The sequence below is a fragment of the Triticum urartu genome, chromosome 3A, assembly GCF_056163025.1.
Source record: "Triticum urartu cultivar PI428250 chromosome 3A, HENAU_Tu73, whole genome shotgun sequence".
Taxonomy (NCBI): Eukaryota; Viridiplantae; Streptophyta; class Magnoliopsida; order Poales; family Poaceae; genus Triticum; species Triticum urartu.
The window spans coordinates 606,713,932-606,730,334 of record NC_141875.1 but is presented as its reverse complement, the minus strand read 5'-3'; the positions used below and the strand labels follow the sequence as shown (position 1 = coordinate 606,730,334).

At 49.1% G+C, this 16,403-nt stretch overlaps 1 protein-coding gene across 1 annotated transcript; it reads left to right on the top strand.

Moving 5' to 3' along the window:
• The first annotated feature begins 1,186 nt into the window (after positions 1-1,186).
• Positions 1,187-2,689, top strand: LOC147980766 (protein FAR1-RELATED SEQUENCE 5-like). Its single transcript, XM_087515750.1, has one exon. The coding sequence runs from the start codon at positions 1,187-1,189 to the stop codon at positions 2,687-2,689; it is 1,503 nt and encodes a 500-aa protein (XP_087371876.1).
• Positions 2,690-16,403: the final 13,714 nt, after the last annotated feature.

Below are 16,403 nucleotides of genomic sequence, written 5' to 3'. Positions count from 1 at the left end.
TTGTCCTTGTTGTAATCAACACTTCAAATGGTTTGTAGTTCTGTGAGTTTGGCGTGTTGACATGGACGAAGAATCCGCATTCGGGAGGGACGAGAATGGTACTGATAAGGTGACTAAGACCGATAACGATAATTTGAACGAAGATGATGACAGCAGCGACAACGATTCCGTCTCGTCATATGATATCTTACCTCCGGAGGATTTTGATAATAATGAACATGGCGCGAATAGCGACAACGTAAGTGGCGTATATTTTGTTTTTATTTTTGAATTTGCAAAGTATGGCATGGCTAACTATATATCTTTGTGTACAAATTTACAGGAAGATGTGGATGTTGACAATGTGCAACATAGTTGGCAGGAATCATTTGCAGATAACTTGAGCCAGGTTAGTTGTTGTACGTCGATCAATAGTATGATTTAAATGATAGTAATTGACATATATATTTTCAAATGAATGTTGTAGGAGGAGTCAGATGGTCTTGTACTTGATCACGATGAGGGAGAGATTGATATTGAGGAGGCTCAAAGGGAGCAGAAGATGCTTGAGACACATTGGAAGGTTATGGCTATGACCTTTCGGTCGCAAGGGGATGCATACATATTCTACAACAATCACGCCAGAGAGCACGGGTTTAGTATCAGGAAACAGAAGGTGAAACGAGGTGCTTCGGGAATGATACGGTACCGGCGGTTTCTTTGCTCCAGGGCAGGGAGAAGGCAGCGCAAGTTCATAACCATGGAGGGCCGCAAGCGCAGGCTTAGACCGGAGACTCGTTGCGACTGCGGTGCACATATGGTGGTGAAGCTGGACAGAGAACGTGGCGTTTGGTTCGTCGCATCATTCGTGGATGATCACAACCACGCGATGGCTCGGCCCGACGAGGTTTGTTTTTTGTGGTCACACAGACGGATTGGAGATGGCCAGAGGGCGGAGATATTGGCGATGGAAGCGGCCGGGATAAGAAAGCATATTATAATGGACAACTTCATCAGCAGATACGGTTCGTACGATAGTGCGGGCTTATCAGGAAGGGCATTTACAATCTTTGTTGCAGAGAAAAAACGAAGCTCATTGCAAAGGGAGATGCAGAGACGGCAGTTGGCATTATGAGGAGCAGGAAGGAGAAGGACCCTGAGTTTTTTTTTTGAGTATGTGCGTGACAAGGAAGGGCGATTGAAGAGTATGTTCTGGTGCGATGCACAGTCGCGGAGGGACTATCAGGACTACGGAGATGTGGTCGTGTTTGATAGCACGTATAAGATGAACAGATACGGTATGCCGTTCGTCCCCTTTGTCGGAGTTAACAACCACCGTTGCACCACAGTGTTTGGTTGTGCCATCATTGCTGACGAGACGGAAGGGACATACGTGTGGCTGCTGCAGACATTTATGAAGGCAAACTGTCAGGTGAAGCCAAAGTCAATAATCACAGACGATGACGCTGCAATGATCCGGGCTATTCGGACTGTCCTGTCAGATGTTTTCCATCGTCTTTGCTCCTGGCATATCGAGAAAAATATGCAAAGGCACCTGCATTACAAGTCACTGGATGAGTTCAGATCGCTCCTGTACTATGCCACCTCTCAAGCGAACTTTGAGCAGAGATGGAAAGCTTTCTATGATAAGTGGAAGACGGATAGAACCGAAGAGTGGCTTGACAGGATGTACAGGAAGAGGAGACTTTGGGCAGCTTCATATCTTTCCGATGGTTTTTTCCTTGGTATGCGAAGTAACCAGAGGAGTGAAAGCCTCAACTCCTGCCTTCACCTTCACCTGGACTACGGTATGACAATTGTTGATTTGGTGGTGCATTATGAGAACTGTATAGTTCGCCTGCGTGAGAACGAGGCGTACGATGACTGCGAGGCATTCCATAAGGAACCACCGTCGGTTACTGAATATAAGGCCCTTGAGGAGCATGCCGCCAAAGTATTCACACCTGCTAATTTCTACATCCTGCAAGATGATTTGCATAAGATGGGTCAGCTGGAGATATTTGAGACGCTCGTGGGAATTGGGCGTCAAACATTCATGGTGACATGGAAGGATAACCACAAGTTCAGGTACGATGTTGTTTATGAACCAGGTAACTCAGAACAAACTATTACATGCAGTTGTCTTAGGATGGTTCGGAAAGGGCTGCCATGCAAACACATTTTGTTTGTTCTCCATCATCCAAACTTAACTGAAATACCAAAGTGTTGTGTCATGCATCGGTTGTCCAAACATGCGAGAGATGGGTTGCCTGTGCAGCGGAAGAGTGATATGTTTGGATGGGGTTGGTCAGGGCCATTGGAGAGAGAACGGTATAGTGCAATAACCATTAAAACTGCAGAAGCTGCTCATGTTGCAGCAAATGATCCCTTCTTGTACGACGAGTTGATGAAGTGTCTGGACAACATAATAGCGCAGAAAAAGATTTCAGAGGAGGAACTTATAGGAAGTAGAAGGTATGCTATGCTGAAGAAGGAGGCAAGTCAGGCGCAACAAGTTGAGCCTGATATTGGTGATCCTCAGAAAGTTTCGACGAAGGGTGCACCTAAGAAGGGGCGATCGAAGGGGGGCCCCGACGTTACAAAGAATGGTATGCCAAAAGATTTTACAGAGAAGAAAAGTGGTCCTTTGTGCAGTCTGTGTGGTCTCCCAGGTCATAACAAGGCTACATGCAGTAAGAACGAGAAGTGAGTTGCAACCTTTTTATTTTTGTTATGTTGCTACTTTGATTTTACCAACTATATTTGCTCATCCATTTCTTTATGTTTTGTTCAGGAACTGGGCATAGAGACGCAGCTTGGTCTGTAGGAAGAATAAAAGTGATCGCACGAGTCATGTCTGAATAACGCTATTTTTATTCGCACGTGTGTGCCAGAAAACTTGATTTGTACTGTTACGTGATGATTTGTACTGTTATGTCTGAATAACCTATGCTATTTTTATTCGCACATGTGTGCTAGAAAACTTGATTTGTACTGTTATGTGATGATTTGTACTTTTTCTATATGAAGTTTCGAAATTCTGTTTATTTGTACTGTTTCGAAATTCTATTTATTTGTACTGTTTGGAAATTCTGTTTATTTGTACTGTTTCAAAATTCTGTTTATTTGTACTGCCAGAAAAAAAATATGCCCAACCACCGCAGCCGGGCCCGTAGTGGGGAACAAATCATACACCCAAATCAAGCCCGAAAGGGGCGACTCGGGCGGCTGATAGAGCCCACTAATGGGCCCGGCAACGGGGTCCAACGGGGCTGCGGGCAGTGTGATATGAGAGGAGTTCGAAAGAGGGGGCGGAGGCAGCTATTTAAGTCGCTCCTCGCGCCCCTCCGCTTCCGAGGTGGGACTAAACTGGCGTGAGTTCGGCAGTGCGCGGGGGAGGGGAGTGGGCGTGGGCCGTGGGAGGGGGCGAGTGGCGCCCTGCCTCTATGGGCCGAACTGGGCCGGCCGGTGACAGCGCCGAAAACAGCCTCATGAGCCCTGCGGCGGCCGCGTGCACTGAGGGAGGGGAGTGGGCGTGGCCGGGGGAGGGGCCGAGTGGCGGCGTGCCTTCATTGGGCTGAACTGGGCCGGCCCGAGACAATAGGCCTCCTGAGCCTTGCGGCTACCACGTGCAGTGTGGGGCGCGATGGGGACGTCATTTTTAGTCCCACCTCAGAAGCCGGGGGGCGCGAGGAGCGGCTTAAATAGCTGCCTCCGCCCCCTCCACCGAGCTCCTCTCTTATACATGCCCGCAGCCCTGTTGGACCCCGTTGCCAGGCCCATTAGTGGGCTCTATCAGCCGCCCGAGTCGTCCCCTTTGGGCTTGATTTGGGTATGATCTGTTCCCCACTATGGGCCCGGCTGCGGTGGTTGGGCATTTTTTTTCTGAATATTTTTAAAAAATTATTTTACTTTTACGAAAGTGCAGAACAAATATACTCATTTAAAAAAATATCATCACCCACAATGATGCAAATAAGAGTGTCACCGACAATGATGCAAATAAAAGTGACATTGAAAAATAGATATTGTAGCAAATACCGACCACGGCACATTTATTTAGTTGCAGAACATGCTAAACCATGCCACATTACAATATAGAGATGATGTCTTAATATGAAAATTGTATCAAGTACCGACAACGGCACATTTATTTAGTGGAGATAATAGCCAACACCCCATCCTCCGACTCATTTCTTCTCCATGATCTTGAGGATCTTCTCTTTCACTACTTCCTTCGTGTTGCATTCTGAAAAAAGTATTTCAGCTAGAATGCGTCCCCTTGAAGCATTAACCTCATCTTGATCGAACTCAAATGTCCAATCATCTCCGTCCCAGCTTTGAACGCATTTCACCACGAAAAGACCACAAGAGACTCTGCAAGAAACCACAAGTCAATTATTGATGGATCATACAAGTACATACTAATTCAACATTTGCAACATACCCGTCTGTTTGTGATGGCATATCGCACTCCCTTATTGGCCAGGAAGATACGTCAGGATGTTTCGTTCCAATAAGAGCATTCACCTCGTTTGTATCATTAGCTATTTCTGCCCTCTGAAATAAAAATGAAAAATCCATATGAAGTACGTTTCGAATAACTATATATTGTTTTATGTATCGTTGTAAGCTTACCAGCTTAGCAATCTTTGCAAGAACTCTTTTGTTGCATTTACCAGTAGAGTTTAAAACTTGAAACTCTTTTTTTCTTATTGTGCATAAGAACTGTTATCCAATGACTTTCGTCCACATGAAAAAGAAAGTATGCCTACAACAAAGTTTATTCATGTTGGTGTACACACAGATGTACTACGAATGATCATACTAAACTGAAGTACCTTATCTTTGATGAAATACTCTTCAGTAACTCTAGACACCATTTTAGTTTGGTTTGTGAAATGATCCATAAAATGCCTCTTAGAGTTGTTAACCTTTCCATCACCACGAAGAATAAGCCAGTGGGACACCCAAGATGATAATATGTGACGGTCAGCACGAGGATTATGGGTCTGCATATGGTTGCAATAACTATTGATGACCTACAAAATAACATAACAGCAATACGCCTATTAGATAATTTATGTAAATGACATGTACAACTTAATAACTTAGTGCTAATACTTACACCGCCATGCAACCACTTTTTTGAAATGATGGCTTCAAGCATATCAGGTGTACATGTTTCCCCACCAATTCCCGTCATGTGCACAACAGTTTTTCTGCAAAGCTTCTCCGACTCTGCCAGTGTCCGGATATAAACCTTCGCGGCCTCTATGTGATCCTCATTAATGTAATCAGTACTAATCATAGCAGCTCTTATACCAAATAGACCTAAAATAGTAAGAAACAATGAGTTAATAAAGTGTGCATGCAAGGACAGAAGTATGTTGCAAGAATAAATTACCTAGCACTTACTTTTCTTTGCACGTTTACATCCACCGTTCTAAAGAAAAGGTGAAAGACAATATTTTGACTGTTTCCTCTTGCGTTTCCCATCATTCTCCTTCCCATCATTCTCCTTCCCATCATTTTCCTTTTCATCATTCTCCTTCCCATCATTCTCCTTCCCATCATTCTCCTTAGTGCCATTTTCTTTCGCATTTTTAATACGGGTGTTCAGACTATCCATACTAAATTCCTCAGATTTATCGGCGCTAGACCCGTCTGACACTTCATTCATATTCTTAGGGGTTGAAGTAATAGCTGGAAAGTCATTCGTGTCTACCATCGCAAGAGATGGGTTGGGAGAATTACCATTATCCTCAATAACGAAGGGGTCGCCTTCATCTCCTGTACCAGGTGTGTTGTGATGCACATCTCCTGTAACAGATGCGTCCACCCTGTTGTCCATATCTTCTTTTGCAGGAGTTGATTGTACATCTGGCCAATATTTTGATGGACCATACTTCCCCACCCAGTCTTCACTATGCTCCACATACTCAATGTCATCATCAGACCCCTTGTTTGGCTTGAAGACAAGAAATTTCTTCTCCAGCTTCTCCACTACTATCTGCAATGACACATTAATTGCATTAACTACATGCATAAATTATGAATAATCCAATGTAAACTGAAGTACACATCACTCATATTACCTCAGCACATTTTTGAAGGAGAAGTCTAATTTCTTTTTGCATATCTTTGATGCATTTCATCACCTGATCTAATGTACTATCCCTGCTCGATGAAGCCTCATCTCTATTATCTTTCTTTTTTTGGGCACGATCTTCCTGCTCTAATTCTTGCTGTAATTCTTCCTCCGCCTTTCTTCCTTGTTGAGCAATTAATGTCTGCCTGTACTTCTCACTTATCACGTCATCAATCTGTAACAGGTAAAATCAATTAAAATTTCTCAACATATAAATAGTAACTTAAGTTCATGTAGTACGAAATAGTAACACATAAATAGTAACTTACCGTCCCATTACCACGGCCGTATGCCGTGTCGTACGTGTCACGCTTCATAGCCTCATCTTCTGACCAATTAAGCATCAATGGATACCCATTAGCTATTGGATCAAATGCCTCATCATCCAGTGGCTGCACCTTCTCCCAAAACATGTACTGCATGAACATGAAGTATATTAGCAAAAAAAATTCACAAACTATAGTTCGAAAGAAACAAATATAACATAAGATTTACCTGTAGGAGGGCAAGGTTTCCGATCGGCCAAGTAAATTTTGTAAGATCTGATAAGGTCTTTGTGATGCCTTCCACGCAAACGCGTAACGTAAACGCGTTCCAATTATATGCTTTGATGGCCTCCACATCGTGCACTAACTTGTAATAAGCATTAGGAACTTCTATCGTTGACTGCGGTGCAAGAACCGTGCCTAGCAGAACCAGAACAATTCTACGGAGGAAATCATCATCGTATGTGCCACTGGCAACGATGTTCTCAATCAGGTCGTCTATCATCATTTCCCCCGTATTGGAATCTAAAAAGCGACTAGGCACCTTCATCTTCGCCTTTAACCCCCCTTTTCCTAGCGCTTTCATGGCATCTTTGCCCTTGTTCTGTAGCCCAAAAATGTCAAACACATCTTCGGTGCGCAATGATTCGCACCATTTTTTGATGGCATGATGAACCTTTTTCTGTCCAACGAATACGATTTAATAATGAACTTGAGCAAACATTTGCGCATGAGCACACTAGGTATCATCAGCATTTTTCCAAGACTAGTGCTTGCAAAACGCTTTTTCTGCCTAGAGTTTAGTTTGTTGACCAACAGACACCACTTCTCAACCGAACAAAAAATCTCTCCGTACTCCACCGTCGCTAGGAATAGGAGCAAAAAAAATGTTAGCTACTTTATATGGGCACATGATAAACATGATGAATGCATAGTACCTCGTGCCATGGGATCAGGGCCGGCCCTGGGGGACGACGGCGTGGTGGCGTTGGTGGCAGATGGCGTCGGTCGCAACCTGTAAATAATTTGAAAGTTCTTTTAGAAACACTATGATTTCTGAAAAAAAATCTTTGGTATGTAATACTTTGAGGTGTTTGGACTAGAACAGGTACGTGTGGTTTAAGATGCCATACTATTTTTTATACCATGGTTTTTCTCCTGTATATACCTAGAAAAACTGAATTAGAATCAGCTGTCATGCATGCATAATTATGACCAAAACTATAGCAAAACTACACTGTAGCCAAACACTTAGGTGGTTTTCACATAACTAAGAAACACTATGGTATATACAGTGCATGTATCAGCCACTCATGCATGCATGTATTTACGCAGTACTTAGATCGTGGCAACGGGGGCGACGGCGTCGGCCGCAGATGGCGTCGGGGCAGATCGTGTTGGGGCAGTCGCTCTGTGGTGCGTCGGCGTGAGCTAGCGTCGGTGGCAGATGGCCTCAGGGCCGTCACGGGCGTTGGGGCGGCATCGGCGTGACTTGGCGTCGGGGGCGGCGGCGGCCGCAGATGGCGTCGGGGGAGGCGATCGTTAAGGCGGCGTGAGGCGGCGTCGGGGGCGGCATCGGCCGCAGATGATGTCGGGGGAGGCGATCGTGGAGGCGGTGTGAGGTGGCGTCGGGGGCTGCGTTTGCCCTAGATGGCGTCGCGAGAGGCGCTCGTGGAGGCGGCGTGGAGGCGTGGAGGCGGCGTGGACTGGAGATCGTGGAGGCGTGGAGGGTCTTTGACCCCCGATGGATATGCATGTACGCGGGCTTATCCATTTTTTTGTAAGAATCCATTCATTAGTTTTTTTCCCAATCATTAGTTGCGTCTGTTTTTTAAAACAACCATTATCGAAAATACATTGATTGATAGATAATTTTTTTTGGACTCCGCCAAATGGCATGAAACTTTTTCCGCACATTGGCATCACCCTCGATAGCACCCACGCCAGTTTGCATATTTTTCCGACGCTCGATGCATTTCCTAGGATTTTTCCCGTCAAAATGCCGTAAAACACTGGCCGGACGTGACGCAACGTTTGTTTTGTGTCCGTTTTCGTTCCAACCTTGCGTGGGGCCCTACGTAGGCCGTGCCCGCATGTCCGCCCACTTTGGTGCAATTGCATGCATGCGATCATGTACCCCCAGTGCAACGAGCTTCTTTTCGGTCTACCGGAGGGGGGGTTCCCGACTACTTTTTTTCTTTGACTCCGCCAAATGGCACGAAACTTTTTCCACACGTTGGCATCACCCTTGACAGCACCCACGCCAGTTTGCATATTTTTCCGACGCTCGATGCATTTCCTAGGATTTTCCCCGTGAAAATGCCGTAAAACACTGGCCGGACGTGACGCAACGTTTGTTTTGTGTCCGTTTTCGTTCCAACCTTGAGTGGGGCCCTACGTAGGCTGTGCCCGCATGTCCGCCCACTTTGGTGCAATTGCATGCATGCGATCACGTACTCCCAGTGCAACGAGCTTCTTTTCGGTCTACCGGAGGGGGGTTCCCGACTACTTTTTTTCTTTGACTCCGCCAAATGGCGCGAAACTTTTTCCACACGTTGGCATCACCCTCGACAGCACCCACGCCAGTTTGCATATTTTTCCGACGCTCAATGCATTTCCTAGGATCTTCCCCGTGAAAATGCCGTAAAACACTGGCCGGACGTGACGCAACGTTTGTTTTGTGTCCGTTTTTGTTCCAACCTTGCGTGGGGCCCTACGTAGGCTGTGCCTGCATGTCCGCCCACTTTGGTGCAATTGCATGCATGCGATCACGTACTCCCAGTGCAACGAGCTTCTTTTCGGTCTACCGGAGGGGGGTTCCCGACTACTTTTTTTATTTGACTCCGCCAAATGGCACGAAACTTTTTCCACACGTTGGCATCACCCTCGACAGCACCCACGCCAGTTTGCATATTTTTCCGACGCTTGATGCATTTCCTAGGATTTTCCCCGTGAAAATGCCGTAAAACACTGGCCGGACGTGACGCAACGTTTGTTTTGTGTCCGTTTTCGTTCCAAACTTGCGTGGGGCCCTATGTAGGCCGTGCCCGCATGTCCGCCCACTTTGGTGCAATTGCATGCATGCGATCACGTACTCCCAGTGCAACGAGCTTCTTTTCGGTCTACCAGAGGGGGGTTCCCGACTACTTTTTTTCTTTGACTCCGACAAATGGCACGAAACTTTTTCCACACGTTGGCGTCACCCTCGATAGCACCCACGCCAGTTTGCATATTTTTCCGACGCTCGATGCATTTCCTAGGATTTTCCCCGTGAGAATGCCGTAAAACACTGGCCGGACATGACACAACGTTTGTTTTGTGTCCGTTTTCGTTCCAACCTTGCGTGGGGCCCTACGTAGGCCGTGCCCGCATGTCCGCCCACTTTGGTGCAATTGCATGCATGCGATCACGTACCCCTAGTGCAACGAGCTTCTTTTAGGTCTACCGGAGGGGGGTTTCCCGACTACTTTTTTTCTTTGACTCCGCCAAATGGCACGAAACTTTTTCCACACGTTGGCATCACCCTCGACAGCACCCACGCCAGTTTGCATATTTTTCCGACGCTCGATGCATTTCCTAGGATTTTCCCCGTGAAAATGCCGTAAAACACTGGCCGGACGTGACGCAACGTTTGTTTTGTGTCCGTTTTTGTTCCAACCTTGCGTGGGGCCCTATGTAGGCCGTGCCCACATGTCCGCCCACTTTGGTGCAATTGCATGCATGCGATCACGTACTCCCAGTGCAACGAGATTCTTTTCGGTCTACCGGAGGGGGGTTCCCGACTACTTTTTTTCTTTGACTCCGCCAAATGGCACGAAACTTTTTCCACACGTTGGCATCACCCTCGACAGCACCCACGTACCCCTAGTGCAACGAGCAATTAACTTTGGTGCAATAGTCTGTAGTTTCAAAATTCTGTTTATTTTGTTTGCTGTCGTTTCATGATGATGATGCCATTGTATGTGTTATATTACCTGGGTTGACCGACGTGGTGAAAAAACGCACCCGTCCATGTTATTGTCTCATGCCGGCTCAGCATCGGTGGTTCGGTGTTTTTTTTATGTTGCTTAATTTTTTTGCTGGAATTTTATGTGTTTACTTCACCTTTTTACAATATCAATGGAAATAAAAACAATATCAATAACTGATACATTATGCAACCATTCCATTACTCGTTAAAGCAACATAATTTTGTTCATATTTAGGATATTTTACATTCAAACGAAATTTTACATGAAAAAAGATTAACACTAAAACAAATCTAACTACTCCTCCTCGCTACTCACAAGATCAACCACTACCGTCTGCCCGCCGTCTTCACCGCCGTCTTCACCGCCGTCTGAGTCATCGGAACTGCCCAAGTATCCGAAAAATTCTTCCACGGTAGATGACTGCTGCGCTAGTGTATCGGTCGACTCCCTGACCGCCTGCCAGTATCCGGCTCGTCTGCCGGGTCCCTCGGGTCAACAACATCCTCCGGCGGCATCCAACCGGTCTCCGACGTGGAGTTCCGGATCGCGCGGATCAAACCCGGCGGCTCCAACGGGTCGCCCTCCTCTTGCATCACCGCCAGTTCCGGCGGGATGTGAAACTCAGGGGCGGCCGCTGGAGCGGCGGGAGCGGCCGGAGCGCCTGCGCGAGCGCGCCGACCGGCATGGGCCTGCACAACCGGGGCGGCGGGTGGCGCGAGGGGCGCGTTTGGAGCGTCCGCGCGGATGCCCCGAGACTTGTAGAAGCTGACGACGGTGTCGAAGTCGCGGCCTTGCCAAAAGTTGAGGCGACCTTCGGGGTTCCACGGACCGGGTTGTGCCGGGCCAGGCGTGGCATAGCCTTTGCTCGTCACGTGCCAGCCGTGTGCTAGGCGACACGACGGCGGCACGGTGATGCCGTGCCGGTAGATATCCACGGTCTGCGGCCCGGTGAGGCTAGAGGGCCACAGACCGCCCGGCGCGGCGCCGCGTCGACCACCGCTGCCGACGCGTCCACCACCGCTGCCGTCGCGTCCACCGTCGCCAACCGCCCGGCGACTGCTCCCTGCGTCTCCACTGCCGCCTCCCCAGCCGAACCAACGCCGACCGAAGCATCCGCGTCCACGAGGCATCGCGCCGGAGAGAGCCGTCGCGCTGGAGATCGATCGGAGAAAGCGGGATCAGGGACGGTCTCTAAGAGGAGATGCGGAGCCGGGGCTGTTTATGTGAGGCTAGCGCGCGGGTCAGGGGCGGATTTATGGGAGGGAGAGACTCGTCGGGCGCGGGTCGGGGGCAGGCGAGGCGGCAGCGGGGGCGGAGGGCAGGCGGCAGCGCCTCAGCGGGGGCGGCCAACGCGAGGCGAGGCGGCAGCGGGCGCCGCAGGCCGAGGCGGAAGCGGGCGCCGCAGGCCGAGGGGGAAGCGGGGGCGGCCGAAGCGAGGCGGAAGCGGGGGCGGCCGAAGCGAGGCGGAAGCGGGCGCCGCAGGCCGAGCCGGAAGCGGGGGCAGGCCGCAGCGCTGCATTCGGTAGCGGGGCCCGTAACCGCGCCATGCATGCATGCATGCGCCTGTCCGCGCGTAATTACCGGACGTGGGCGTGCGGGGGTGGGCGCGCTGGCGGGACGACCCGGCTGAAAAAAAACAAAAGCGTACACGTATATGTATACATTACGAGCGGGACGGCAGGCGGGCGGCCTCTTTTTTGATTTTTGCCCATCGTGCCCTCCGTTATGAAGGGGTATGGGACAATCTTAGCCGTCCTTGTGTTGAAGGGAGTCTACCGAAGCGGAAGTGTAATCTAATAAGAACATATACAAAGACAACATGCTAACTGAACAAAGCTAACGGGTCTAGGTGGACGGTCGATGGCCTGCCGACGTTAATCGGAAATCATCCACAAAACATGCATCGTGATGTGGGAGCAACCGGAGCATCATGCATGATATGATAACAGACGGCGATAGCGGGTACGTGGACATGGCTGCACAATATCTAGATGCAATCATGCAAGAGCATGCACTTTGTTGACATTTCAGGACGTCAACCATGATATTCCACCTGCTCGTGATGTGCACGAGATGAAAATGGCTGCATGTGGTGATGTTGGCCATGGTTGAGGACATCCGTCAAAGGTATTCGTCAAGAATCACCTTGGAGCCAAGGGTTGGGCCAACGGAAGCTGCACTGCCATTGGAGGCATCAAAGAGGGGGCACCGTCTGCGGCGGCTTACACATTTCACTTGATGGCACGAGGAATACATAAGCAACGCGCGTAAGGTAAATCAATAGCGCAAGGTATATATAATAAATAAAACTAAAATCATGTGCATGGATCAAGTGTGGTTTCATCACGAGAGGAACATGGAACAACTGAAAACGGTACCACATGCTAGAAAAATTAATGGAAACATTTTTACTTTAATCCTTTTGTTCCGATCCCATTGTCTAACGGCAAATTTATCCCAATACTACATATGAATTCTGAAACTCAAGCACCCAACAACTTTGTGTCACATCAACTAGTTAAAGTAAACAAGCTCGGCTCCCAAAAGTTGACTGTTCCAAATACAAAATACAATGGGGAAGAAACTTTCACCAAACTAGTGAATACTCAAAAGTTTAACACAAGATCGAGCCACTCACCCAAATAAACCAAGATTCCCATCATCGCCCCCCATACAATATCAATCACAAGTCGAATTTTAAAAACATCAGCTAGTAAGCCTACTCACTGCCACAGCTAGGTTTTGCACTCATCTTTACTGCACTCGCTAATTTGCAATTGTGAGGTTGTATTCTCCAATTCTAGATATATTTTTCCCTTTTGGGAGAAAGGCTGACACAAAACTTTGTTGAATGAAACATATAAGTTTTGGACACGTCTATAATTGTAGCAAGATGATTACACTGTGCCTACCACATTGTTTGGAACAATATCCGGCCCCCAATAAAAGTTGATCATTCAGCACGCCATTCTGACCAGACTCTGCTGCAACTTCCTCATCAAATGGCCTTAAACAAATTAAGAGGAAAAATGTCAGGTGCCATGTGGTAAAATAAGTGAAGAAACATACAATTAGTTTGGGAAATATTTTTGAGTTTGTATGAATGTTAAGAAAATAGAGAACAGAGCAAAACAAAAATAACATGCCTTGGAATTGGAGCGGTATTCAGATATTCGGAGAATGCACAGGACATGAAGGTCGGATTGTCATAATAGGGTCTTGAGGCACAATATGGTTTGATGACTTCCAGCGACTTGTTTCCAAGATCTACACCAAGCATCCATATGTTTCTGTTAGCACCCACTTCACACATGAGGTAGACAACAGCACGACCATAAATGGTGAAGGTCGGAAAGCCTGGTGTAGTCTTCAGGTTTCTCACTCTGCATTTCTCAGCATTACTATCCCACAGGTGAAGTAGCTGCAGAGCAAGTCGTGGTTCGGCTGAGATGTCATTGACATAGAGAGCGTGCCCTTTTTTCCAATAGTCCCAAGAGATGCCCCTAAAACCTGTTCGGATCTTCCAGCCATCAGGTGCACACTTAATTTCATCCTCCATAATGTCCTCTTCATGATACCCGAGGAGCTTGGTATCAGGGATGGTATCTAGGAAGTCAAGATAGGCCGTCGTCTTGAAACTCCTCATGGAGATAAACTTGGACCATTTGGAACAATGCTCGATCTCGGTGAAGTTGATGACACCATTGGGGAAGCCGGCGACGTCCCGCACTGACCGTGCATTGCTTTCCGGGTGCACGTCGTAATCGGCCTTGGGAATCGGCTTGGGCAGCGGGATGAAGCGGAGAACTGGATCCTTCTCAAGCACATCGCAGACAACAATGCCGCGTCAGAGGTCGACCCATCCTAATGTGCTTCCTCCGATAGAGATCACCTTGTCGGTTTGGCTTGGCAGGAAACCGGGAGCTGGCTTCTTCAGCTGCAGGTGTTTGGTGCTCCACTCGTTCGTCTCCGACGAGAAGATGTGCAGGTCCTAGCGCCCAGGGTCACGATTCATGGAAAGATCAGCGACCAAGAAACCGCCGTCCTCGCAGGGCACGATGGCTGCGTGCCTTGAGTGTAGAATATGTGAATTGCACAATGTATTGCTCTTATGCATAGGCACGTATATATGATGTACAACGGTGGACCACGGACCTCAACTATACAAAGAACTAGGAGGCGGGCCCAATACACAATATGCACATAACACATATACTCAACACCCCCCGCAGTCGAAGCGGCACCGCGGCTGACACAAAGACTGGACCGGAACTCCTCAAATGACACAAAGAGAGACCGTAGGCTGCCGCTTGGACGACCACGAGATGAGTGAGGGTCCAAGATAGACACAATAGCCCGAAGTGGAGCGACGAGTGTCGGGGCAGCCCGCCCAGTCTGCATCGGAGTAGGCGGTGAGGGCGGTGTCGGCGGAAGCATGAAGTGTGATGCCAAGATTCATAGTGCCACAGATATAGCGGAGAATCCGCTTAACGGCAACCCAGTGAACGTCTCGAGGAGCATGCATATGAAGACACACTACACGAATCAGTAAGTTTAATGTCAGGCAAGTACAGACGGCAAAGGCAGGAATACAGACGGCAAAGATTTTGCCGTCAGCTGCAGACGGCAAACATAGTCGGCAAACCCAAAGTCGGCAAAGAGTACTTTGCCGTTAGATTTTTATCGGGCAAACAGCAAAGAGATTTTGCGGTCAGTAAAACAAATAACAGACGGCAAAGAACAGGGTCTATGCCGTCAGCCAAACTCCATGTTTGCCGTCATCCGGAATCATCACAGACGGCAAATTGCTTTTTCATGATTAAAAAAACTAAAAAACCAGCGCTAGCAAACCCATCACAGCCGTAGTTTTGCACAACTGACCCACTTTTCACACATAAATTCGTGGCACAATGTACAAAAATTAGAAACAAAAAATGGAGCCGGTGAAACATCAATGTAACTACACGAATATGCAGTGAGCATCAAATTTTTGCAGGTACATGCACCTAGCAATTAATAACAATTACTAACAGCCACAAATTAAGTGCGGTGGTCGGGGCAATTGCATTCTTGGAGGGAGATGGAAAAGGTTGCGGCGCCGGGGGATGGGGACGGCGCGTGCAGCTGCTCGGGGCGACGATGGCCGGAGCAAAGGGGGGAAGGGGTCGAGGCCGGCGGCGCCGGGGAGCAGGGCCCGCCACGTGAGGCTGCACAGCGCGAAGGGGGAGGGCCGGGGCCGGCGGTGCCATGGCCGGCCGCGTGCTGCTGCTCGGGCTTCGGGGGAGGGCCAGGGCCAGCAGCGCCATGGCGGGCCGCCTGCGGATGCTCGGGGCGGCGAGGGAGGGCCGGGGCCGGCGGTTCCATGGCGGGCCTCCTGCCACTGCTCGGGGCGGCGAGGGAGGGCCGGGGACGGCGGCGCCATGGCGGGCCTCCTGCGGCTGCTCGGGACGGCGAGGGAGGGCCGGGGCCAGCGGCGCCAGGCCGGCCGCCTCCGGCTGTTCGGTGCGGCGAGGGAGGGCCGGGGTCGGCAGCGCCATTGTCGGCCGCCTGCGGCTGCTCGGGGCGGCGAGGGAGGGCCGGGGCCGGCGGCGGCTGCTCAGGGCGATGGGGGAGGGCCGAGGCCGGCTCCGTGCGGCTGCTTGGAACGAAGAGTGAGCGAGGAGAGAGGAGGGAGAACGAGAAGGAGAGGAGAGCGCGTGCGACGTGGGGGTGCGTGCATCGTGGGTGGATAAACGCGTCTGGCAGTAGTGGTGGGATGGGGTCGTGCGTTATGGGCTGGTGTGGCTGAGATTTTGCCATGTCATCGATCCAGGAGATCAATCCGCGTGTTGTGCTTCTTCTTTGCCGTCTGTCAAAAAAACACAGATGGCAAAGGGTCCAGTTTGCCGTCTGCTAATAAAAAAGAGACGGCAAAGGTTCTTTGCCGTCTGTGGATAAAAACATACACGGCAAAGATTTTTTGCCGTCTGTGTTTTTATTGGCAGACGGCAAACTAAGGTCTTTGCCGTCTGTGTTTCTTTTGGCAGACGGCAAAGT